This window comes from Trematomus bernacchii, unplaced genomic scaffold (assembly GCF_902827165.1).
Source record: "Trematomus bernacchii unplaced genomic scaffold, fTreBer1.1, whole genome shotgun sequence".
Classification (NCBI taxonomy): Eukaryota; Metazoa; Chordata; class Actinopteri; order Perciformes; family Nototheniidae; genus Trematomus; species Trematomus bernacchii.
In genome coordinates, this window is record NW_022988043.1 from 26,674,622 (window position 1) to 26,701,909 (window position 27,288).

The following is a 27,288-nucleotide window of genomic DNA, read 5'->3' on the forward strand; positions in this document are numbered from 1 at the left end:
ACAGGCAGAGAAAGGGTCAAAAGCAAACGAGAAGGAGTTCAAACTGTTCACAGCGAAGTTTTCAGATGAAGGAGAGCAGGGAGTAGGTGACAAAACATAAGCACATACAGTAGGTGACAAAACATAAGCACATACAGTAGGTGACAAAACATAAGCACATACAGTAGGTGGCAAAACATAAGCACATACAGTAGGTGGCAAAACATAAGCACATACAGTAGGAGACAAAACATAAGCACATACATGTGAATGATAATGGAGAGATGAACAAAAACTGCTTTTCCCTTTCTTTGAGCAAAGACTAACAAAAGGAAGCATCTGTCAGCGTGTGACTGAGGAGCAGACAAAGCCAGGGAAAATAATCATCTGGCAACATTTGGTTTCACGTTTCCTTATAAAAATGGTATTATAGGTCACTGCCTCAAGAAACAATGAGTCTTCAAAAAAGGCAGTTGTCATGTTCACACTGACATTTGTGTCACTTTTCAGCACGCAGGTGTAGGTGTGAGACTGAATGGCCATCCTGTTCACCTTTGTCTCCAAATCAACGTTAAACAAAGTGCAGACAGCAGGCATGGAAACAGGGCGGTATGTTAATGTGAAATATTTAAAAAGTAAACCCAAATTGAGCTTGAGCCAGTTTAACTTTCTTAAAATTAAACCAAACTTCCCCCCAAACTTAACAACATGCTTTCAGCAGAGCCATTCATACATGTTTCTTGTCTTAGTTGCCAGAAGCACATTTTGTAAAAGAAAAATGAAATAATGTTAGCAGATACATTTATAAAAAAATCTAACAATGTTGATAAAAGACACAATTCAGGTATTTTTCATGTATTTGCTGCATTTTCATTGTGCTTGAACAAAATGTGAGGTCACACAGAAGCTTGAGAGCAGCACATTTCTGTGACGTGTGTTGATTTCAGTTTCTGTGACTCGACTTATATAACCTGACTCCACGTCAACCGCAATTCTGTGGATATCTTCAGACGTTTGATGCAGGTAGCTAACAGGATGTGTCTCAGTTCTCATGCCCAAAGATCTGATCACTCCATTTTTTCTCCTCAATCTGAAGCAATTAGACGTCAGTGATCAATCACTTTCAAACTGACTGGTTCAGAGTATACTGAAAAACTGAAACGTTAACTGAAATAAAATGTATTATGTCAAGAGGTTCCAAATAGTTGTATTAGGTTAGTTGAAAGCAAGTTGAACCTAATATGTTGTATTTAAACTTAATATTATTGCTTTAAAGCTACCTAATACAGATATGTGTAATTTGTTTAGAAATACATTTATTTAGTGTAGTAGAACCAGGATACAGTATATTATTTGACCAACATATTTGGTTTATTATTAAAGAAATAAACATGTCGGTCTTTAATACAAAAACGCTGTTCTTATCATCATAAGAGTCATGCACTGAAAAACTGAAACATTGACTAAATGTATTATGTCAACAGACTTCATATCACTGTATTAGGTCAGGGAAAGGCAATAATGTTAAGCTTCAATAAAGAATATTAGGTTCAATTTAATATCATTGCTTTCAAATAACCTAATACAGTTATGTGAAATTCGTCGACACAATACATTTAATTAAAGTCAGCGTTTCAGTTTTCAGTGTGGGTCACTAAAACTCTCCCCTGATATCTGACATATTCCTGCACGTTGTATACATTTAAAATATGAGATAACACTGCAGGCCCTATAAGCCCCACACACACTATCAGCAGCCTGAGTTACCAGTGAAACACTATTTGAGATTTCTTGTACTATGTTGAAAACACGTGTGTAACCCTAAAGCCCCTGTCACACTGTCCCGAAAACACCAGATGGACACACGATAAAGGAAATTCGGCTCTGATCGTAACAACATCGGGCCATTCGTGAGGGCATCTTAAGCCATCGTATGACCGCCGGTGGAGTTTCTCAGGCTCCGGCAGCAACTTCGTGAACGGTGGCAAAATCTTTGGCATGCCAAAAAATTGCCGAAGGACCTTTTGAAGGTTCATTTTCGTGTTGAATTCATGTGTCCATTTTGCCCTTCGTAAGGCCAGCGTGAGGGCATCTTGTCAAATCGTGTCATCTTCGTCTTTACTTCGTGTGATCATCGGTGCCAACGGGCATTTTTCGCCTCACGAAGACAATACGAAGGAAACAAGAAGCTGCCCGATTGTCTTAGGAAGGCAACACGACTACGTGAAGCCCTCGCAATGCCGTCGTGTAGCCATCGTATTATAGTACGATGACATCAAGATTGCATTTATTGCACAACAAAATCATGTAAACATATTATGTAAACAACCCAATTTGTGTTCTGTGAAACTGAAAAGGATATTACATTGTTGTTGTTACTTTCGTTGCAGTTGTATGTCTTAAATGTAATTTAGGTTAACTTCCTGTTTTATTTAGATGCTTTTATTTTTACACTGTTGACAGGAAGTTGTTGTTGCTATGGAAACAACATGACGGAGATAAGTAATATCTTCTAATCTACATATAAAGACGGAGAAAGTAAAGAATAAAGTGTATGATTAAATGTTAGCACCCCCCGAAGAGGTACAAGCTCTTACGTTGAGTCTGGATACATTCTAAATCATCAGTAAAGTCTACGACCATATTTTCGTGTGTGGTTCGGGTGCCATCGCGTGGCCTTCTGTAGGCATCGTACTTGCTCCGGCTGTTGCTTGGCTGTTGACCAACTTCGGGGCCATCTTCGTGCGAAATTCACAATTCCATATCCGTGTGTCCATCTGGTGTCAATTCCGGGACAGTGTGACAGGGACTTAACCGAACTGAAAAGTCTCACACTCTTTTTAAAGCACATGCCTCTCAGCGATGATACCTGTTTGAAGACCAAAGACTCGGTCTCAAGATGTTTGTGATATTGTGCAGCTCGACATTTAAAACCATTCCTCGTTGGTCCATCTCCAGGTATCGTAGACAATCACTCCGCCTGCCTTAACTGAATGTCTGCCTGAAAGCATACACACACCTTGGTTTTCCAGTTGAGATAGCTCTGTGTTATCATTATGTACAGTATATTTATGTTGTGAAGTGAATATCTACTGCAAGATGAAGATACATTTCAAACGAAAGAGTTCTACGCTTTACGTTGAGGTCAGATCGCTGCCATGTGGAAGTGATTCTCTTGATATTGCCTTTGTTTTGGCTCTTGTTCACATTTTATTTACCTGTGAGTTGAAAGTCCCGTCTTTAACTGAAGTGTTTTTTTCTCCCAAAAGAGAAAGTGACCAAAACGTTTGTTTCTTTAAATATATTTTATTGTAATAGCACTAAACCAATAAATTCCAGTGAAGTAAGCTCCACGTGTGTCGACTATAATTACACAACATTCATCAGTTGTGCACAAATGATACAGAGCTCATATATACAACATGAATTACAGCTGTCATAGTGTGGCTGTTATTCAGCCTTGTCTGAACTATTAACATCAGAGAGCCATTATTCACATCAGTTTCATTTGAAACATCCAACATCAGTCTTAGAAACACATCTATCATTTAAAAAGAGTGATAGCATTTCATTGTGGAACAAAATAGATTTGTTCCTCCATTGTCCATCTTCAGCATGTCTACATGTAGAACCTGTGGATTAAGTTTGGTGGTGAAAGTGGATGGCCCCAATTTAATTCCAAGTCGGGCCAATTCCGTTTTGCAGCTCTGATATTTGATTGGCTATCTGCTAAATATTGATGCTTATTTTAAAGAAGAAGTAATTGCAGACACCTTAAACAATGTTGATTATCTTCTTATAGATGGGAAAGTCTGCCTTCTGAGCAAAAAATGGAGCCCACCTGTTATTGTGGAAAACCTTAACCTAACATTACAGAGAGTGGTTCTCCATGATAAAATGTCTAACTTCTAGCTCGTCAGAAAAAGGCTTTTATTTGTTGTCGTGTGTTATTCAGAGGGAAATAGAACCTGGTCACGGACAGGATTACCAGACTTGAGGCCACAGGACAGCACCTGTAGATCAGACAGCTAATCTGCCAGCACACACACATGCCACTGAGCAGACAGAGGGCAACACACAGTGTGTTTCCAGTCAGATTATCACCAGTGTTGAACTGTGAAACTGTTACAGTCCTGCTATGTTTTTTCACCTAAAAACATCACTACTGAGCACGAGTGAGATCACAATTTTGACCTTCAGAACAGCCCGTAAGGCTGACTAAGCCCAGCAGAGTCACACACACCTCAGGTGCGCTCTCACACACTCAGCAATGTGTGACAGGCCAGCCTTTCACTCACAGTGCATCCTGCTGTCAGTCAGAGGGAACAATGGAGAAACACATCTGCAGTATCTAATGTTTTAGAGAGTGTTTAAAGTAAGAGACCTGTGCTCCCTGTCTCTTCAGAATATCTGTGGGATGTGTTTCTGCCACAGCTCCACGCTCAGCTGCATGCACAGTCTCATTCAGTACTTTACAGAACCATCCAATCACAACAGGGAGACAGTAAACACAGTGTACAGGGAGGTTAACCAAACGTAGTCGTCCACATCGAAAATGTTTTGAAACTGTTAGACAACACGTCATGAAACAAATTATTTTTTCATATTTGGAGCCACATGTCTGAGTTCTTTGTGCTCAGCTGGATTTACTGCTAGCTGTAGATGTATTTACATGAAACACAAAGCCAGTGAGAAGGAAGCCCAGCGCTAATATTTGTCACACATAAGGGCTGGCTCATTAAGATCATTCTTAGTGTGATCTTAATGAGCCGTGTTGTTTTTGGGAAATTAAAGGGATGGCAATTGTCACTTCAGGAATAATGTTTTAACCTCAAAGAGATCATCAATAACATGTATTATCTAAATTGAGAGGGGCTATATGTTGAGTAAAAATGATCTTGTTGGAGTTTGTTCTTGGAAATGATCTGATTTCCAAGAACAAAACATTTTCTGAGTTTATAAAGTAATATATTTCCGAGAAATGTCTCCACATTCTCCATGACATGTTTTGTAAAGAAACCAAAAGGATTGATTATACAAGGTTAGATCCATCTCATCAGCTTGAGCAGTACTTTTAAAGATTATTCCTTTTATTTGGAGAATTTAATCTCAGAGATGTTCAGATAAATCATTCGCAAAGGTTTGTTTTCTTGGTGATTTACCAATTCATTATCAGAAATCAAAGTATTTTTATATTTGTTCATGAATTAGCTATTTTAAAATAACCTCAGCGAATAACACATATGTGTTATTTGGTTGAGCTGTTGTACTTTGAAGAGATCAGCTCACATGCTGAGATTCAGAAAACTGGTGATAAACATGATCATTCTTAGACAGAGTTGTTGTTCTTAGTGTATGTGTATTGCTTAAATGAGAAAAGTTACGTCACTGCTCTACTGAAGACGTCAGGGAGTTCCTGCAGAGCTGAGGACCCCCTGGCAGACAGTCAGATACCTAACCCAAAATAAGGGAACATGGATCTGATCTGGGAACAGAGCAGTGACAATGTAAGAAGAAGAATTCACTTCTTCATCTTTCCTTCCTTATTTTATTTCACTCTCCTTCTTAGCAGTGTGTGTTTGTGGCGGCAGTGCACATCTTCAGGTGGGAACTGTGTGTGTGTGTGTCCATTCTTTCAGCTTGTATCAGGATCCAGTCCATTTGCAGTTCAACAACCTGCGGTGAAATAAAGTGAAATGTGTTAGCTACAACTCATCTCAAGCTGATGCTTAATGTTTCTGCTTCAGGAGTGTGAGTGTGTTTGCGTACAAAGAGAGGAGGAGAAAGGGGGAGATGAAAGGTGGAGGGAGAGAGAGCAGGTGTTGGAGTGGTTAATGGCCGACGGCGTGAATAGCCGGCCTCGTGCGCTCCTGATTAAGGGAATGAACTTCTGCTTTGTCTCGTCGGTCAACAATGAACACCAAGCAGCACTCCAACACCAACCATCAGGCGCTCCTCCCAGACGGCTCAACATTTAATGAATCTAAAAACTTCCTTTTCCCTACTGCCAGGCAATTTAGAGCCATTGGCAGTGACTTGACCCGCTGGAAACGTGGGGACCATCTGTTGTGTTCGCCTGCTCATTCACAGGAACAAAAGCCTCAGGGGCAGTTTTCACACAGCCTAATGCTGAACACTGCGCAGGTAAACAGAGACCATAGGGGAAATAAAACCTTTTACTCTCTGTCCTCCAGTCAGTTTTACATTGCTTTCATTCAAGTCATTATACTTTCATGCTTTCTACACTACCCAATGCATTTAAAATGAGTTTCATGACAGAAATATTGTATTCTGTTTGTCAGAATTAAGTTGTTTTTTTAAATAATACTCATCAAAAACAGCATCATTCCAAACTGAGCCACAATGACAGAATACTTCTGCTTATAGTACAAATAATTTCAAAAACTGGAATATATAGTTAATTCAGTCAACATAAATAAGGTGGAATTTCCCTTATCTGTCATTTGAATAAATGCATATAAATACTGTAATTGTTGTTCTGAAGGCTGCCCCAGACAGAGCAGTTAGAGCGTAATGCATTCCTAACATGAAGCACCACCAGTCATCATAGAACACAAGCACGCTGCACCTCTGTAATCTTATCTCTAATATTCTTAGTATCACTGGTCTTCTTATTGCCTGTTATTTCTGAGGCGTAATCTGAAAGCCTTATTGACAAAGTGGTACCCTTTCCTTTTTGTAGCATTAATGAACTGTTGTGTAGCAGTGTTTGAACCAACATCCAACTTAAGTTTGTTTTAAATACATACATTTAATATTCCTTAAAACTGTCACAAAATATGTTATTCCAGGGTTAGATTTATGTGAAAGTAACAACAATAGTTTGGATTCATTTAGTTTTATTTGGGCCCCTGCCCCTCTGACACCCTCTGCACGTGCCTGCTTGTGGTACAGGGCTTTATAAAAGACACATATACATCTGATAGGACTGCATGAGCACCACTGCAGGTCTCTCTCTTTAATGACAGCAGTTGGACATCACACTTATTCTACTTCTAACCCTCTGTTTTCTATCTGCGGTTCATACACTTTGTTCACACACTTTGATTCTGACTTGATGCTTTCTGCTTCACTCAACATCCAACATGCCCACTTCAGTTTGTTGTATTTCATTTATGATTGCATTGTCCTTATCTCCTCACTTCATTTGTGATGGATTTGTTTCAGTACACTTGATAGTATCTTCACTATGCACCTGTTCCTGTTAACTGCTGAAGCTGCTACATTGACTTGCCCTGTGTGGTATCAATTTCATCTAATCTTATCAACTAATAGCAACACTTAAATGATCTTAAGATCAAGTGAGGTAGTACCTGATGGCTTGTACCCTGTCAGCTGGACCACCTGTTTGAATGAAAAAAACATACACAATATAAGTTGTATTTGAACAGTGACATGTGACAGCAGTGCAGTGATGATGCATGCATGTTACTCACTTGGTTTCCTGATGCTGGGTTTAAAGAGAAACTCACAAAGCTTTCCTTCCTGAAGCTCTCTGAAACACAATAACAACTTGAAGTTAGCATTTCCCTTTCAGGAGTAACACGATTCAGAACATGTAAGACAAAGAAAATCCATAGAGTAGTAAGTGAGAGTCCACAGCTAGGAGGAATGGAGCAGGTCATGAGGTTGTGCTTTCCAGAAAGAGTTCATCTTCTTTCCAATGAATCATCTTAAAATGTGAGGTAGGATCAACACTGCTACAGCACTTGAGGTTTTGACAATAGGTCCACTGTCTTTTCAGTTCATAAGAACCAGTCCATGCCCTTTATGAGGACTCTAAAACCAGGATTTATTTCACTCAGAAAGAGAGCAAAGAGCAAACAATGATGAGCGCAAATGTAATGCACTAAATGGGAAATGAGGTTGCAAACTACACAGTATTACTAAGCCTAGTTTTAAATGCTGTGAGTACTCAAAGTCATTTTTAGTAAAACCTTTTGAAATGATATAACCGCTTGCTTGATATTATTATTACTGGCTGCTGGCTGGAAACAGATCATAATAATATTAGTGGGAGGAAGTTGTACACACACTGAAAAAACTGAAACGTTGACTTTAATCAAATGTATTACGTCAACAGATTTCACATTACTGTATAAGGTTAGTTGATAGCAATAATATTAAGTTGAACCTATTATATGTTATTTAAACGTAATATTATTGCTTTCAACTAACCTTACAGTAATGTGAAATCTGTTGACATGATACATTTAATGAAAGTCATTCCATTTTTCAGTGCAGCTAGAGTCTATCTCTGCCTGTATAACGCAGACTGAACCCCTCCTTCTGAAATACTTCAGACTTATTCCTGCTGCAGACGGTCTGCGCCTCCCTTCCCTCCTCTTATTGAGCCTTCAACACTAAAATATATTTGACATTAGACAAAAAACGATTTCATTTTGTGGTGCTGTTTTCTTCTCCTCTGGCCTTTTAAAAAATAAATAATGTCAAACACAATTTGAACTAGGTGAACACCAAATATTTCCAGCTTCAGCACATTCCGGGTCATTCAGCCTACCGTTCTTGATGACCAATGACGTGGAGGTGGAACTGGGGGGTCCGGAGGTCTCACTAGTGTCTGGGCTGGAGGGAGTCGGGGGACTGCGGCCCCAGGAGGTGATCGGGGCCCTCTGAGAAGGTAAGAAGCTGGTGGGCTGGGAACAGTTCTGAAATACATCATAAGAAAGAAGTTCTTCAAAGTGATGAAAATCATTAAATAAAGTATGTGTACGTCTACATCACCACTACTGAACCAAACCATGCCCATGCAATTTTAGCCAGCTAAAATGTTATTTTCTGTCCTGTACTGATGGACCTGCAGTGAACAAACTGAAAGGTTGACTTTAATGAAATGTATTATGTCAACACATTTCACATAACTGTATTAGGTTAGTTGAAAGCAATAATCTTTTAAGTTTAAATAAAAAATATTAGGTTCAACGTAATATGATTGCTTCAACGTTTCAGTTTTTCAGTGTGTTCACTGCTGTGTTCCTTTTACTCACTCACCGTGAAAGATAAGGCCTTCCTCTTCTCTTTGATCCTCTTTATGGCATTCCTCACCTAAATGAGAAGCAGTGTTTACACCCAGTGGTTGGTCCAAACGGTGGCAGCCTCACACACCGTACAAACATACATTCTGAGATTCTGCCGCAGTGCTTCAGCAGCAGCTCGGACAATGGACTGAATGCCTCCTTACCTCAGTGTTGTAAACAGCATACACTAAGAAGATGTACAGGCCCTGTGGAGAGGGGAGAGGCACATGTGAGCGCTGGAAGTGGAGAAGAATAAATTCCATTTCCATTCATACAGCTTTTATTGACAATATCTTCAACAAGTCCATTTAGTCCTCCACTCACTCTCAGTCAAACATTGCTGTACGAACAAAAGGAGAACTGTATTGCAAAATAGCTTTCATGCTCTCCATCTGTGTTTTTTACTCCCTTTTGGCATGAGCTTCAGTCAGATTCAGCAGGATGCAGCACTCAACACTCAGCTGAACTACATCCAAATTGGTTCTCTTCCTTGTGTACCAGAAATGTAGTGGGAATACTACAAACATGTGACTTCATCCAACCATAAACGCTCCAATGCAGTGGTTGTAGCCCACCCCTCTTATGACCATGTTGCTTTTAGAGAACTAGTTTCTAGAGAAAGTGTGTTTACAGTCATGTGATACCTTCATACAGAGGGGCAAGATGCGATTATCTTTTAAATACTGGGATAACAGTGCACATTCATAGTGTTGCTTTTCAAACCCTGCTTACTTTCTCAGTGGGCGTAAATGTCAGCTTGTTCCTTTCCGACACTTGCGAAAATTGTTGGCCCTAACTCTCTTTTGGATCTGATTATCTGTGTTGACTGTTTATCTGTTTAGACTTGCCCTTTTCAAAACTAAATCACAAAACAGATGTGGCACCACTATGTTCATGATAAAATTGTTTGTCAGTGCCTTCAACGACATATATGAGCTTTTCAAAAAACGATTTCTTGAGTGATTTCTGATTTGCCACCTCTGTGTTAGGCTCGGTTTGGTTTAGGCGTTGGATGTTTGTCACGGCATGCAGACGGCAATCTGCTGTGTCAAAGTCAGACGCTCCGAACACCACGATTCTGTAACATCCCGCTCACGCCTTTAATTATTCACATGGTCTCTTGTCATGAACACACTAACAAACAATAGGTCATCTCAAATGTCCAAATGAGTGTGTTTAAAGATGTAATGTTAGTGATGTGGAGCCCGAGCACACAGAAAGGGAGATTACGTTATAACCATGTAAACACTGTCAGATATGGGGACTGTTGTTGAGGGACTTTTAGGACACATTTATCTCACTATGACTCCATGATAGTTAATTGCTTTGTTATTCAAAATGCCTTACAGACTACAGGCTATGGTGTCTGATCCAGTGTTTAGTCTTTCTCTGCAATAAACAACTTTTCAAATTCTCTACACTGCTGAAGCTGCTAGAAGAGGCCTTGGTGTATGTTGCTAGAAATATAGAAATGAATGTAAAAAAACAGTAAGACTACTATCATGGAAACAGAAGTGACCCTAGGGCTAGTTTAGAGATTAAAACCTCTACTGGATCTTATTATTTAGCCGTGTTGCTCTGCTTTCCTGGCCTTTAGACCTCTCCGTCATACTTTGCTTTTTATAGATTGTTGAAGCAGCCCAGTAAAATAACTTTTTCTGTAAAGAGAAGACAGCGGGCTGGCCCAGCTTCATCCTCCTACCTACATGAGGAAGAACTCCTACTGTTGTGTTATCTGCCCTCAGCTGAACACTGGCAGTAAATCTGAATTAACTAGCAGCTCTGTGGGGGTCACCCAGGGGCCAGCTCATTGTGATTAATTAAAGACCAGGGAGGGGTGGGTGGGGTAAGACAATACAGGGGGGAGATGAGTGGATGGAGCGTATAATAACAACAGGGACAGTGTGTGGAACCAGACTGAAGCTAGAGAGAGAGGAAGTGAGGGCTGCGTTATCATGGTGGGGGGGGGGGATGGAGGGAGATGTGACCTGCCGTTCAAAGGAATCACTGCCTCCTCCCACACACACACACACACACACACACACACACACACACACACACACACACATACACACACACACACACACACACACACACACACACACACACACACACACACACACACACACACACACACACACACACACACACACAGGTATAATTTCTCTCAAGCAGCTGTAGGTGGGAATGGAGAGAAAGTTAAGACATCATTTAGCTTTCATGATGTTCTCCATTCTCTACTCCACAACATTTCAGAGGGAAATATTGTATTTTGTATTGCACTATATTTAGTAACTTTAGTTACTTCAAATAACCATATTCGAATTATACAAAACATTAACTCAAGATAACACTTATTTCATCCCAAGACAAAATTCTAAAGCTGCCACAAAAAAGAAAAAGAAAATAACTTTAACACATTAATGAATCAATAATGAATTCATCTTGTAGATATTTACTTGTACTTTTGTATGCTAAAATCTTTGTAGTTACATTTGGAATAACAGAATGCTTGAAATAAAATATATTTTTTCACTACTTTCCACCTCTGTTCTATATTTTTTGGAAACACAACTCATGAAGTGGGGTCTGACGTTAGTCCCCGACCTGAAGTTTTTTTATGATTGTACACAGTGGATTCAAAAAGGTAACACTTTACTTCACTTTAAAGTTGGTATGGCGAATTTAGCAAGCTATTTTACATCCATCAGCACCATCATTTATTTATAGTTGTGTGTGTGTCTAACTGATGAATGTTATTCAATTTTGTTTCTCTTTAGATCTGGTTTAGGACTCTACCGACTGCTGAAGGACATATTTTTTTAACAACTAAATGTTCACCAGCTAGTCTCTGAAAGTGTCTGCCTGCTGTTTGCTGAGTAGGTTCTGTACAGCAGCTAGTGTACAGCAGGTAGTGTACAGCAGCTAGTGTACAGCAGGTAGTGTACAGCAGGTAGTATACAGCAGGTAGTGTACAGCAGGTAGTATACAGCAGGTAGTGTACAGCAGGTAGTATACAGCAGGTAGTGTACAGCAGGTAGTATACAGCAGCTAGTATACAGCAGCTAGTATACAGCAGGTAGTGTACAGCAGGTAGTGTACAGCAAGTAGTATACAGCAGGTACTGTACAGCAGGTAGTGTACAGCAGGTAGTGTACAGCAAGTAGTATACAGCAGGTACTGTACAGCAGGTAGTGTACAGCAGGTAGTATACAGCAGGTAGTGTACAGCAGGTAGTGTACAGCAGGTAGTATACAGCAGGTAGTGTACAGCAGGTAGTGTACAGCAGGTAGTGTACAGCAGGTAGTGTACAGCAAGTAGTATACAGCAGGTACTGTACAGCAGGTAGTGTACAGCAGGTAGTATACAGCAGCTAGTATACAGCAGGTAGTGTACAGCAAGTAGTATACAGCAGGTACTGTACAGCAGGTAGTGTACAGCAGGTAGTATACAGCAGCTAGTATACAGCAGGTAGTGTACAGCAGGTAGTGTACAGCAGGTAGTGTACAGCAGGTAGTGTACAGCAGGTAGTATACAGCAACTAGCATACAGCAGGTACTGTACAGCAGGTATTATACAGCAGGTAGTGTACAGCAGGTAGTGTACAGCAGGTAGTATACAGCAGCTAGTATACAGCAGGTAGTGTACAGCAGGTAGTGTACAGCAGGTAGTGTACAGCAGGTAGTGTACAGCAGGTAGTATACAGCAACTAGCATACAGCAGGTACTGTACAGCAGGTATTATACAGCAGGTAGTGTACAGCAGGTAGTATACAGCAACTAGCATACAGCAACTAGCATACAGCAGGTACTGTACAGCAGGTAGTGTACAGCAGGTAGTATACAGCAGCTAGTATACAGCAGGTAGTGTACAGCAGGTAGTATACAACAGGTAGTGTACAGCAGGTAGTGTACAGCAGGTAGTATGCAGCAGGTAGTGTACAGCAGGTAGTATACAGCAGGTAGTGTACAGCAGCTAGCATACAGCAGGTAGTGTACAGCAGGTACTGTACAGCAGGTACTGTACAGCAGGTAGTGTACAGCAGGTAGTGTACAGCAGGTAGTGTACAGCAGCTAGCATACAGCAGGTAGTGTACAGCAGGTACTGTACAGCAGGTACTGTACAGCAGGTAGTGTGCAGCAGCTAGTATACAGCAGGTAGTATACAGCAGGTAGTGTACAGCAGGTAGTGTACAGCAGGTAGTGTACAGCAAGTAGTATACAGCAACTAGCATACAGCAGGTACTGTACAGCAGGTAGTGTACAGCAGGTAGTATACAGCAGCTAGTATACAGCAGGTAGTGTACAGCAGGTAGTATACAACAGGTAGTGTACAGCAGGTAGTGTACAGCAGGTAGTATACAGCAGGTAGTATACAGCAGGTAGTATACAGCAGGTAGTGTGCAGCAGGTAGTGTACAGCAGCTAGCATACAGCAGGTAGTATACAGCAGGTAGTATACAGCAGGTAGTGTACAGCAGGTAGTATACAGCAGGTAGTGTACAGCAGGTAGTATACAGCAGGTAGTGTGCAGCAGGTAGTGTACAGCAGGTAGTATACAGCAGGTAGTGTGCAGCAGGTAGTGTACAGCAGCTAGCATACAGCAGGTAGCGTACAGCAGGTACTGTACAGCAGGTACTGTACAGCAGGTACTGTACAGCAGGTAGTGTACAGCAGGTAGTATACAGCAGGTAGTGTACAGCAGGTAGTGTACAGCAGGTAGTATACAGCAGGTACTGTACAGCAGGTAGTATACAGCAGCTAGTATACAGCAGGTACTGTACAGCAGGTACTGTACAGCAGGTAGTGTACAGCAGGTAGTATACAGCAGGTAGTGTACAGCAGGTAGTATACAGCAGGTAGTATACAGCAGGTAGTATACAGCAGGTGTACATCAGGTGTACAGCAGGTATACAGCAGGTAGTATACAGCAGGTGTACAGCAGGTATACAGCAGGTTTTACAGCATGTAGTATACAGCAGGTAGTATACAGCAGGTGTACAACAGGTAGTATACAGCAGGTGTACAACAGGTATACAGCAGGTTTTACAGCATGTATAGAGCCGGTATAGAGCAGGTAGTATACAGCAAGGAGTGTACAGCAGGTATTATACAGCAGGTAGTGTACAGCAGGTAGTATACAGCAACTAGCATACAGCAACTAGCATACAGCAGGTACTGTACAGCAGGTAGTGTACAGCAGGTAGTATACAGCAGCTAGTATACAGCAGGTAGTGTACAGCAGGTAGTATACAACAGGTAGTGTACAGCAGGTAGTGTACAGCAGGTAGTGTGCAGCAGGTAGTGTACAGCAGGTAGTATACAGCAGGTAGTGTACAGCAGCTAGCATACAGCAGGTAGTGTACAGCAGGTACTGTACAGCAGGTACTGTACAGCAGGTAGTGTGCAGCAGGTAGTGTGCAGCAGCTAGTATACAGCAGGTAGTATACAGCAGGTAGTGTACAGCAGGTAGTGTACAGCAGGTAGTGTACAGCAGGTAGTGTACAGCAAGTAGTATACAGCAACTAGCATACAGCAGGTACTGTACAGCAGGTAGTGTACAGCAGGTAGTATACAGCAGCTAGTATACAGCAGGTAGTGTACAGCAGGTAGTATACAACAGGTAGTGTACAGCAGGTAGTGTACAGCAGGTAGTGTACAGCAGGTAGTATACAGCAGGTAGTATACAGCAGGTAGTATACAGCAGGTAGTGTGCAGCAGGTAGTGTACAGCAGCTAGCATACAGCAGGTAGTATACAGCAGGTAGTATAAAGCAGGTAGTGTACAGCAGGTAGTATACAGCAGGTAGTGTGCAGCAGGTAGTGTACAGCAGGTAGTATACAGCAGGTAGTGTGCAGCAGGTAGTGTACAGCAGCTAGCATACAGCAGGTAGTGTACAGCAGGTACTGTACAGCAGGTACTGTACAGCAGGTAGTGTACAGCAGGTAGTATACAGCAGGTAGTGTACAGCAGGTAGTGTACAGCAGGTAGTATACAGCAGGTAGTGTACAGCAGGTAGTATACAGCAGCTAGTATACAGCAGGTACTGTACAGCAGGTACTGTACAGCAGGTAGTGTACAGCAGGTAGTATACAGCAGGTAGTGTACAGCAGGTAGTATACAGCAGCTAGTATACAGCAGGTAGTGTACAGCAGGTAGTATACAGCAGGTAGTATACAGCAGGTAGTATACAGCAGGTGTACATCAGGTGTACAGCAGGTATACAGCAGGTAGTATACAGCAGGTGTACAGCAGGTATACAGCAGGTTTTACAGCATGTAGTATACAGCAGGTAGTATACAGCAGGTGTACAACAGGTAGTATACAGCAGGTGTACAACAGGTATACAGCAGGTTTTACAGCATGTATAGAGCTGGTAGTATACAGCAAGGAGTGTACAGCAGGTATCTGGAGCTGCCTGCTGGTCCTGAACACCACACTGTGAATGGGGAAGTGTGTGTGATTACCTGGAGGGCATTGAGAGCGATGAAGACGTAGGCCACCACTACGGACAGGTGGACCAGAACTCCACACAGCCAGGTCAGACCCAGCACCGGCAGCAGGATGAGGACGGGACGGGTCACAGCCCTTCACACACACACACGCACGCATGCATGCAAACACACACACACACACACACACACACACACACACACACACACACACACACACACACACACACACACACACAGTACACAAACATGAATCAGAAATGCCCTTACAGTACAGTAGTGCCTGAATTACACTCAATGCGTTCCAATACAGACGCATGAAAATATGATCTAACAGACCACTGAAACAAGCTCTGTTGTGTCTCCTTTTGATTCCTAAATACTCTATATACCTTCTCTTTGTCAAACATTTTACAAAACGTGAGTATACTGTGCGCCAACAGAAGGAGCCAGAAAAGTAAAGTTTTCAAGGTTCGATTATTTCCTCAAACATCTCTGCACTATAGATTTTCCCGCCTACCACACTCATTCACTACTGTTCCATTGCAATCCTTTCAGTTATCCTGGTACTTATACAGCCAATAACCATTTATTGGGGCAAGGCAGAAAAGGTGGCCTTTGTTCAAACCACTATTGTTGTCACGCCGCTGCACCTGGGCAGAGAGATTGAGTTTTCAGACCGCACTGTGTCTGCAAGGACAAAGCCTGCACTCACTTCCCTCTCCTGCCTTTTATTTTTGAATGTTGTTCGCTCTAATCCCCTGAATACATGTAACACTCTAGAGCTGGCACAGACATCTACTTTCAGTGTGTTTGTGACGGAATGGAGAGAGATGGCGGGGGGCGGGGGGGACGGAGTGGTGTTATGGCATTTCCATTAGACATAGACAAAAAAAAAAGTAAAATGCCACTAATACATACTGCACACAGTGCAATGTGAATGGAGTGTTTAATGTGAATTGAGCCTTTAAGTCATATTCACATGCCTTTCCAAAGATGCTAGACATGTTTCTTGCATACATAGCTATACTGCAGCAGAATTAAATAGTTGTATTACATGCATGTAACCATAGCAACATAGACCTGGCACAATGAAAAGTGAAATTGTGTTGCTGCTCAGCCTCTCACTGGAAGTGACACATTATGTATTCAAATTTGCAGCAGAGTGTGCACAGAGCTGTGTTAATCCAGTACATGTTGATGCATTACCAGCAGTGTTGGGCAAGTTACTTCCAAAATGTAATACATTACATAATGACTTATTACTGTCTTTTTTAAGTAATAAGTTACATTACAATATTACTGTCTCTGAAATGTAATGAGTTACACTACTTTTATATTACTTTTGAGTTACTTTCACCAAAATAACCGCAAAATAAATGCTAAAATGTAGTTTAGTGCAGCAACTGTGTAGGCCCTTAAGGCTACTAACAACTTTTATTACAAGGCTTAGTTGAATACTCAATTCTGATTGGTCAATTCCGTTGCTAAGGAGGATCAAGAAAGAGAAAGTAAAAGAGGGTAAAAGACGTCAGATAAATGAACAGAAGAAGACAGACAAGAAGTAAACACTAACAGGAACACGGTATGGGCTCTGCAGTGGTTAAGGACTTGTTAGTGGTGTCACTACCCGATCGGTCCACCTGCCCGATCTGTAATGCGGAGCTGTAATAATGGATATATTGCACATGTTTGCTGTAATTCATCATTTGTAAAATATTATACTACATGGGCTATATGATTAAATCTTGTACCGTAAATGTTGTATTAAATAAAGTTAATATTACCGACGTAGATTAACGTCCCTGTAGCTTCTTATTGCACTAAGAAGCTTATTGCACTGTATATATATATACATATGTATATGTATATATATATATGTATATATATATATATATGTATATGTATATATATATGTATATATATATATATATGTATATGTATATACATATGTATATATATATACAGTGCAATAAGCTTCTTAGTGCAATAAGAAGCTACAGGGACGTTAATCTACGTCGGTAATATTAACTTTATTTAATACAACATTTACGGTACAAGATTTAATCATATAGCCCATGTAGTATAATATTTTACAAATGATGAATTACAGCAAACATGTGCAATATATCCATTATTACAGCTCCGTGGGCTGGCAGTAAGGCGATATGGGTCCGTTCTTATTGTGCATCCATGGGTAAAGATAAACGCATGTAGTGCTGAACACGTCACATGAACGTGCCGGGCGGCGCGGTCCCGTGGGTTAGATGCGCGTTCATAATGCAGAGGGAAATAACTCACAGAATAACGTTATTAGCACATTTTTACAACTTGAGGACCGAATGTTTTTAATAAGGGCTATACAAGTGTTCATACTGGGTAGTTGATTTAGTTTAAAAAATATTATCCAACGATTTACAGACCACTCTTTCCCCATGTAAGTCAATGGGAAAAAGTGTTTCCGGGCCTGGCAACCAAAAGGAAGTGTAGTACCGCCGTTTGGCCAGCACGAATATTTTCATCTGAGTCCGGCGCACTTCCTGGGGGCTTGGTCCAAACGGCCGTACTGCGATTTCCGTATCAGTCCGTGACGTCACCCGGCCCAAAACAACTTTTTCCCATTGACTAACATGGGGAAAGAGACGTCTGTAAATCGGTGGATAATTTGTTTTTAACTAAATAAACTACTATTTTATAGCCCTTATTAGAATCATTCGGTCCTTAAAGTTGTAAAATGCACTAAAAGCCGAATCTCGATTTATTTTCTCTCTCCATTAATTCTAGTGAGCTGAGAGTGGGAGCTCGGGGGGCGGGGCTTAAGGGGCGCATGCTCTGTGACTGCACATACAGGTTCTTCTGCTCTGACAGCCAGGCTTGACGGGTAATCTGTGACGTTTCGCTCTCTCAAAAGTTGGGCCATTTTGTCTTCCTGCGCCAATGAGCAGCTCTCATAGGAAAGAACGAGCTGTATCCAGTTCTTATTATACATCCATGCGTGGAACGGAGTTTTTTTCTTTTCTTAGCGGAAGAAATAAGATAATTTTAAGTCAATAAAATAATTTCAATTAATATTGGGAGTCGATTCCTTAGTTTGTTTAGTATCTGGCCATGTAATAAGCGGGATAATGTGCAGCGACTTGGTCATTATGGGGAAAAGAACACCCTTCAGGCTCATCAAGATCAGCCTGACTGATTACGTAAACACCAGGTTTACTAATCTACCGGCACAATTTTTCTCTGGTGTCGGAATGTCTTGCGATGTTAGTGAATTCTTAAAAAACAAAACACCATTTCATTTTGGGTTAAAATGAGTTGTAACTGCATTACTGAGAATTGTAACGGGTAGTATATTACCCAAATTTCATTAGTAATGCGTTACATTACTTTGTTACAGCAAAAAGTAATACATTACTGTAACTCCATTACTTTTGTAACGCGTTACACCCAACACTGATTACCATGAACACACACTGTAGTATATTTTGACTCAATCCCACACACACCGTCCTGTTGCCAATATACTAAACACATGTAGATTAGTACGCCGCTGAAAATAGTCCTCAAAACTAAATTGTTTCTCTCCTTGGTGCAACGTTTGACAAAAAAAAGAGGAAACTAGCTGTTTTAGGAAATTGCTGAGACTTTTCTAATTAGGGGATGATTAAGTGTGACACATTTTGAAAGATTTCTGACTAACAGGGAAGTATTGTTTAAGGTTGAGAACCAGATCGGATGGGTTGTTGGAAAATAAAGAGAGGCAGATTAAAACATACATGGTTGGTTTGAATGTTTACAGGAGTGTTTGACAATAAGGACGGCATGGCCTTATCCTTTACTGTGATTAGAAAGCATTATAGTCACAATATTTCTGTAAGATGTGGTGAAATACCAAAACATGGAACTGATCAGAAATATTTTTTCAAGGTTCTATAACAAAGATGAAGGATGTACATTTAGCCTTCAAACTTCCCTCAGTAAGGAGGACTGTAACGTTTAAGTTACAACAATAACTCCGCTGTTTGCTCACACATGTTTACACACTGTTCATGTTGTGCAGGGCAGGAAATGGCCCGATGATATAACATGAAAGTAGAATTATGAAATAACAGAATGCTATATGGCTGCATGCAGTAGAGACAGAACCCAAACACACACACACACACACACACACACACACACACACACACACACACACACACACACACACACACACACACACACACACACACACAACACACACACACACACACACACACACACACACACACAGTTGTGTTGGGACCAGGTGTTAAGCTGATAAGCCCTCACAACTCCCACAGCTGACTCCTGGTCTCCAAATCTCTCACACTGTCTCTATTGACTGTGGCTGGCTCCAGCAAAATGGAAACAGCTAGTCTGTGTGTGTGTGTGTGTGTGTGTGTGTGTGTGTGTGTGTGTGTGTGTGTGTGTGTGTGTGAGAGAGAGGCTGAGAGTGTGAGAGAGTGGGCGCTCGAGAGAAAAACGGAGAGTGCACAAAAAGCAGGAGGAGAGAGAGTGGCAGAGAGAGGTAGAGAACCCATTGTATCTCACCAGGTGAGGTCAAAGGTCTGCATCTTTGATGCCGAGCTTGGACTGAGCATCTTAGCACGACGACGAGCGCTGGAAACGGTCACCATGACAACCCGACACAGCACAACTGCATTGACCTGCAGGCAGAGGAAAGCAGCATCAACATGGCGCCCAGCTCAGAGTAGGCCTGCACATCCACTTAGCCTCCACCTCACATGAGGAGGAGGGCACCATGACCCTCCTACTCAGGAGGCAGGAAATCACACTAATCACATTTTTCACTGCTCCTGACCTTCTGAGATAGGAAAAGGGAATATAAAGAAAATATATAGAACGGGGATAAAGAAGCTCCATCTTCATGTTGAGAGATGGAGGCCCAATTCCAATCCACCCCCTACACCCTACCCCTACACCCTACCCCTCCGTTTGCGCGTTCGCGCGGAGGGTCCGCCACATTAAGTGCTGTTCCAAACCAACAAGTGTGGAGGGGGAATGGGTTATCAAGCCCTCAAACAGCGAGTCTGCATCGGTGCTGACTTGAGACCGGACTCAACGCTGTGTGTCCCCGAAAGGAAACACGCTGTTTACAAGTAGTTCCAGGCTTCCAGCAAACATCCACTGATAAACTGCGATGTTAACAACCTCATGATAACCTCATATTTTTTTAACTTAGGATCGTACCTGTGTTTAGTCTAGAAAAAGGTAAATGTGTGCATTTTATTATAAAGTTGTGTATATTTACAGACTGTTGCAAAAACTAAGAAGCTTAGGTTTCAGGTTTAAAACTAAAAGAGCTTTACAAAAAAGCTTTACAAAAAAGTAACACAATTAAAGAAAGTTTTATTTTAGTTATTAATTTTAATGTTTTGTCTAAGAGATGCTGATTTGAAACCGTTGTTACATACAGTTACGGCATTTCCTGTTTCCGCCGGAGAGAGGGGAGTTTGTCCCAAAGCTTGCCGCTGTATTTACTCCCTCCATCTGACAGGAGGGAGGCTCGTTGAGCTGCGAGTGTCACTCCGCCACGGAGGGGTAGGGTGTAGGGCGTGGTTTGGAATTGGGCCAGAGTATTTTCTGCAGCCCTCTAGAGCTCTAGTCCTGAGTGAGAGTGGGCTGAGCAGAGCGCAGGTCTGTTAGTAGCTCCCAGAGTCCCCAAAACTAGATCAGGACTCCCAAGCTCCCTTTCTCTGGAACCAACTTCCTGTTTGTGCAACATAAATCAACTCTGTTTTGAGGATTTGATTTGAATACCCATAAAGATTTACAAAGTAACCAAGAAATGGAGGTTTGGAGTTCAGTGAGGCAGGTTTAAAATACACACACACACACACACACACACACACACACACACACACACACACACCACACACACACACACACACACACACACACACACACACACACACACACACACACACACACACACACACACACAACACACACACACACACACACACACACACACACACACACACACACACACACACACACACACACACACACACACACACACACACTGATTACATACCGCCAAGACAAATATAACCGGTCCCACGAAGGCCCAGATGGTGTCAGTCTTCACGTTGAGCCAGCAGTGGTCCTCTGCCTTGTACTCATCCACTGATACGGCCAGTGTGACACCAACTATGAGAACAGGTAGTCCTGAAAAACAATTCAATAAAATAAAAAGAACCCTGGTAGTGTTGTGACAACACAAGAGTCAGCATGTTTGAATACATATTTATGGAGCAGACTGTTTAATCTGTTAGCTTCTCTTCTCTATTTAGTCTAAAGCAGAACGTGGAGCGCTGAGAGGAACACCTTAATATTGTTAGTGAATTTATTCACACAATGTTCTCAGCAACATCACCAATCACAGATGGATTTCGGAACATTACCAGTAACAGCTGCAGAATGTTTGAACTGGGTTAAGGTTCACTACATGCACCCCAAGTGCAGTGATGATATAAGTTAACCATGAATTCATCATTGCATTGGACAAACCAGTATTGAAGCTCCATTAGCAACTCCTGTGGGCTGCAACGTTTATTACACCCCCAACACAAGAGCTACGAGACCCTAAGAGTGTGAATAGAGGACAGGTCATTGACACGTCCGGCATGGATCCCCGTCCATTATCAGATCGTACAAGGTTCGGTCCTGAGGAGGGTGCATGCGTTTAATGTTTTCAAAATAAAAATCATCTTCTGGGGAGTTTTTATGGCATCAGCAAGTTAGATTTGAATGGTGCAATTTGTAATCTTATGGAAATACTGCAAGAAATGTCATGGGCTCACACACAGGGGGTTCCTCCTCTAGGGGCGGATGATTGGATGGGAGATAACAGACTGATAATACTACACTGAGGCTAACAGAAAAAAAGTCACTTCCAGAAACCCCCCTCAGTAAAGCCAAAGAGGAGAACATTGAAAAAAGAGAAATAAGAATTCTGGGAAATGTGGTCTAACTTTACAGTAGCTTTAGCTTTAGCTACTTTAGCAGTAAGAATCTGGTGATGTGAGGTACACATACAGTTTGTTACAAGTCATGTCCGTGATATATTATACTGTATTATTGGCAGCGACGTGCAGTCAGTGGAGGCAGGGGAGGCAGAGCCTCACCTGTCATACTCCAATGTAACGGAAAAACAACTAAAGAAAAACGAAATAGTAATAATAATAAAATGTCTCCACTGATCTGTGTTGTAAGTGTGATTTATGTATGATTCTAATCGCTTTTTATAGTCAAAATCAGCAAATTTGCCGAGCTCCGCTACGGGAGCGATGACAAGTGAGGCAGGGGCGTGCTCTGCCTCTCGTAAGCCCACAGTAACTTGCTGGAGCGCGGGCACTAATGTAGCGCGGGCACTTATTTTGTGAGCGCGCTCAAGCCATTTACTGTGGGCTGAGTTGAGGCACAGATGAGCTCTGCCTCACCTCAGAATGCGTCACCCCACAGAAACTGGCTGGAAAGCGGGCCCTAAGCGCATGCCTGTTACCATCTCACTGTAGGTCACAAATGTAATGTATGTAGATCCCTTTATTACATTTATCCTCGCCATCCATAGTCTCTAAATAACTTATTTCACGTATATATGATATTTAGGCTTGCTGCTCTCAACGGCAATGAAAATGCACCAGGGGAGGCAGCCATAACCTCTGCCGCACTGAAGGGGGCGCACGTGAGCCCACAGGTTCTTGTTGCTACTGTAATTCTACGCAGAGACGGTAGACGTAACAACAAACTAGACTTTTGAAACTACAGGAAGATAAGGAGGACTTTTACAAAAAAGTAATAGAGATTGTTGTCCAGAAGGATAGCATGGACTTCATCTTCAAGTCAAGGTAAGACCACATTTGTAATGAAAATGGGATCTTACTAAGAAAGAACAATCCAATATTTAGATTTTGGGTATCCTTTTGTTGAACGGTCTGTTTAAAATGAATCGAAGCATCAGACTAAAAAAGCTTTTGAAAATAACCGAATATTTCGATTAAGGTCAAAATATAATATTTGTAAATCTGACTCAGTGCCTCACCAGCCATGAACCTCACTGCACGTCACTGATTATTGGATATACAGTATATACAAAGAAATGTGCAATGTCATTTGGACTAATATTGTATCGAAACTGCAGTTCATGTTTTGAAAGTGTTTTAGTTTTTGACTCTCATCACAGAGATGTGATTATTAGATCAACATGATCAAAGTCATGGAAAACATTGCAGCACAGTTTATTTATTTGCAGCACAATTTCAATCTTCTCAGAGAAACTGAAATACCTGAAATGAACTGACAACTTCCATTACTGGGGCGTATAGCTTACAATATAATAACAATCTTTCAATTTGGGATAAACCAAAATATTTGGGGAGATGTGTCTATTGATATAATAGGAATAAAACGGATTGGATCATCATAAACACCCTGGTCAACATATTCTATGGTCTTGGAATCACATGACTATATGGAAACAAACTCGATCCTAGTAACCCTGACAACCAAATGAAACACTAACACAGACTGTGGACTTTAACAAAGTAATTGGTAATTTCATTATATTATAGTTGTATTATATAGTACTGTTTTATTGAACCAATTCACAACTCAATTGTGATAATGGCTTTGAAAATTGAATGAATCCATGCAACATAATATGTGTATGCATTGCATCCCTGTCTACAGGAAACTAATGGTCCTAATTCAAACTCCATCTAGACCAGTCACTGAAGAGCGATGAGATTTACCCCAGCCAATGATGTAGTAGAGCTTCATCCTGCGGTCTTCACTGATGTTTACCGACACCACTTTGCTCCAGAGCAGCAGACCTTCCACCAGCATCCAGGAGAAGGAGGCCATGAAGAAGAGGTGGAGCAGGGCGGTGACCATGAAGCACGCTGCCTGCAGGATCACACAAACACACACCTGAGGCTGGGACAGAGTCTGAACCACACCTCTCAGAGGGACGGGATGGTGCTCTTTTCTTGAGTTAGAACTTCATCAGTACACTGTAAAAACTGAAATGTTGATTTGAATGACATGTTTCAACGTTTGTCAATTGTCAAAGTTTCAGTCTTTCAGTGTAGTGAAGCAAAAATGTTCAATTGTGTCCTGAAAGTGAGTGTCCAAAACACATAAAGGTCATCGGTTGATTTCAAACAATTTTGGTTTTGAGACTGAGTTGGAAAAAAAGAGATGTGGGTTTCAAATCAAAAGTCTTGAACTGACACTATTATTTCTTATGTACGACTACAGTGACAGACAGAATAACCACGATTGTATTGAGGATGTGAATCAGATGATCCAACGTGGAATTTGTAAAAGTGAATACACTAAACACTTTTGGAAACAAGTTATTTTTAAATTATTATGAAGAATGGCCCAATTTCCAAATAAAATATACTGTATATATATTTTAGGTTATAATTATTGAAGCATTAATGTGTTTATGTGTATATACTAATTTAGTGTGAAATGGAAATAATTACGTAAAGTAGAAGTGACGCCAGATTACTTAATCAGTATACCTAGTTCAGTTCCACCACTGGTTTCAAAGCATTATTGATGAAAACAGATGAGATCTTTGACCGAAAAAGAGAGTGAGAGAGTGAACCAACAGTTAGTGTGAATATAACCCTGCACTCATGTATGTGAGTTCACCATACTGCCAGTTAAGTATCATAAATGTTTAGCTTACTGTGAAAATAGGTCATAAAATCATAGATGGAGTCTCACCTCATTGGCAGACGCCCAGTCACTGCACATCAGCAGCAGCTCAGCCACGCTCAGAGCCACTATCAGGTTCTTATGGACGGTGGTACGGTCTGATTTAGGGACACTGCACACGCACACGCACATGCACACGCACACGCACACACACACACACACACACACACACGATTGTTTCAGTGTGGTGCTGTTTTGTTTCCCTTCCATTTATTGATGTGAATCTGGGTTTTATGAAATGCTTTTCACCCTCTGCGCTTTACAGAGTGCACTCTGTGGTAGTGACTCACCCCACAGCGATGAAGAGGATGAAGGTGAAGAGGAGGCCACACAGAGACACTCCACAGCCAATGAACGTCAGCACCTGCAGAGCTTTTTCATTCTCCGGGCTCCTCTGGAACACACACACACACACGCACACACACACACACACACGCACACACACACACACACACACATGCGCACACACACACACGCACACACACCACACACACACACACACACACACACACACACACACCAACACACAACACACACACACACACACACACACACACACACACACACTCACACCACACACACAGAACATGAGCTATAGATATTTATAACACACACAGTGGTAATTGGACGGAGCAGTGTTACCTGGGCTTCATAAACCTGCAACAGCAATGCAAAGTTGGTGGTGTGGTTGCAGTAGCACACGGTGTATCCATAATGTTTGGACACGACATCACAGCCTTTGGTATTCCACCACCCACCGGCTTCAGGACTAGTTAGACACAAACACAACATACTTACATAGGTGTCTTTGAACACACAGAAATCCGAATCATGTTCATTAGTACTTACTTGAGATCAAAATCCCAGAAGGCACACACTGGATCATACACAGTACCAGTGGGATTCTGTAATAAACATAGTATATAATGTATATGATATTTAATAAGGAAAAGTGATGGGTGATATTTGAGAGTTTTGGCTCACCTGAACTCTGTGCTGGAGCTGGAAGTGAACGGCTGTGCTGAGCGGCTGGTCGTCTCCCAGCACTGTGGTGGATATGACCGAGGAGCCCAGCACGGTGCCCAAATACCTGTTACACACACACATTCACACAATATAACAAAAGACACAAAGGGCAAGCTAGTCCCTATCAAATAAATAGAAGTATAATATTTTAATTGCATTAATAAATAAGCAATTAATTTGGTTTTCAAAGCTTATCAAACAAATAGTACTGTGACTTATACATATAATATACCTGTTATTACTTTAATTTCTTTGACACAAGTGGTCAATACAATTATTATTGCAGCATAAATGTTATGCTAGCTCATTAGCATGACTTACTGGCACAGTATTGGAATGAAGCTATTGTCAAGCTATTGTCAAGCTATTGTAATATCTGTGTATCTGAGAAGACAAATAGCTAAGGAGGTGGACTAAACTCTAAAAGAGTCAGTTTAGTCCTGTCACACATAGTGTTCTGTTTAACAACCAAAATGTGTAGCTTTAATCCGGATTTAAATGTAATACATGTAAGAAAAGTACATGTAAAGAAAGCCAAAAGCATTGATTCCCGCCTCCACTCGAGTATGTGTTACCTCTGGCTGCCGTCAGTGACCGTAGGAACCATGGTGATGTTCTCCTCACGATTGAATAGCGGCCGCAGAGAGCCGTACCACGTGTTGACCAACGTGAGCTTATGGAAGCCTGAACATTGAACACAACAGCAAGAGGAGGCTTTCATCAGCTTGCTAAAGACAGCCAAATAAAACATTACTGAGAGAAATGTAGTTGATTTAGGATTACTAATTGTTCACCATGAATGGTTGTTTCAGAAAAAGCTGCTCTGCGCCTCCATCTACACTTCACAGCAAGACCTTGGGAGTGTAAGTAGCTGAATGCACGCTACACATTCGCAGTTTGTCGTTCACTTTCAAGACTGAAATGTGTTTTCTCTCTTTGCAAACACTCAACGCTGTGATGGATAAGTATGAATAAGTGACTACTTTAAATTCAAGTGGAG

At 41.4% G+C, this 27,288-nt stretch overlaps 1 protein-coding gene across 1 annotated transcript in view; it reads right to left on the reverse strand.

The window, feature by feature from the left end:
- Positions 1-2,630: 2,630 nt before the first annotated feature.
- adgrd2 (adhesion G protein-coupled receptor D2) overlaps positions 2,631-27,288 on the reverse strand; it is a 35,125-nt gene continuing 10,467 nt past the window's right edge. Inside the window, exons 10-25 of the mRNA XM_034117670.1 lie at positions 26,864-26,972; positions 26,247-26,352; positions 26,112-26,167; positions 25,905-26,031; positions 25,553-25,656; positions 25,272-25,374; positions 24,284-24,437; positions 21,565-21,698; positions 20,058-20,173; positions 15,504-15,624; positions 9,203-9,244; positions 9,013-9,066; positions 8,522-8,669; positions 7,437-7,495; positions 7,314-7,344; positions 2,631-5,655 (exon numbers count right to left, since the gene is read on the reverse strand). Coding sequence (XP_033973561.1) covers positions 5,648-5,655; positions 7,314-7,344; positions 7,437-7,495; positions 8,522-8,669; positions 9,013-9,066; positions 9,203-9,244; positions 15,504-15,624; positions 20,058-20,173; positions 21,565-21,698; positions 24,284-24,437; positions 25,272-25,374; positions 25,553-25,656; positions 25,905-26,031; positions 26,112-26,167; positions 26,247-26,352; positions 26,864-26,972 — 1,472 coding nt within the window. The 3' untranslated portion in view covers positions 2,631-5,647. The remainder of the gene's footprint in view (positions 5,656-7,313; positions 7,345-7,436; positions 7,496-8,521; positions 8,670-9,012; positions 9,067-9,202; positions 9,245-15,503; positions 15,625-20,057; positions 20,174-21,564; positions 21,699-24,283; positions 24,438-25,271; positions 25,375-25,552; positions 25,657-25,904; positions 26,032-26,111; positions 26,168-26,246; positions 26,353-26,863; positions 26,973-27,288) is intronic.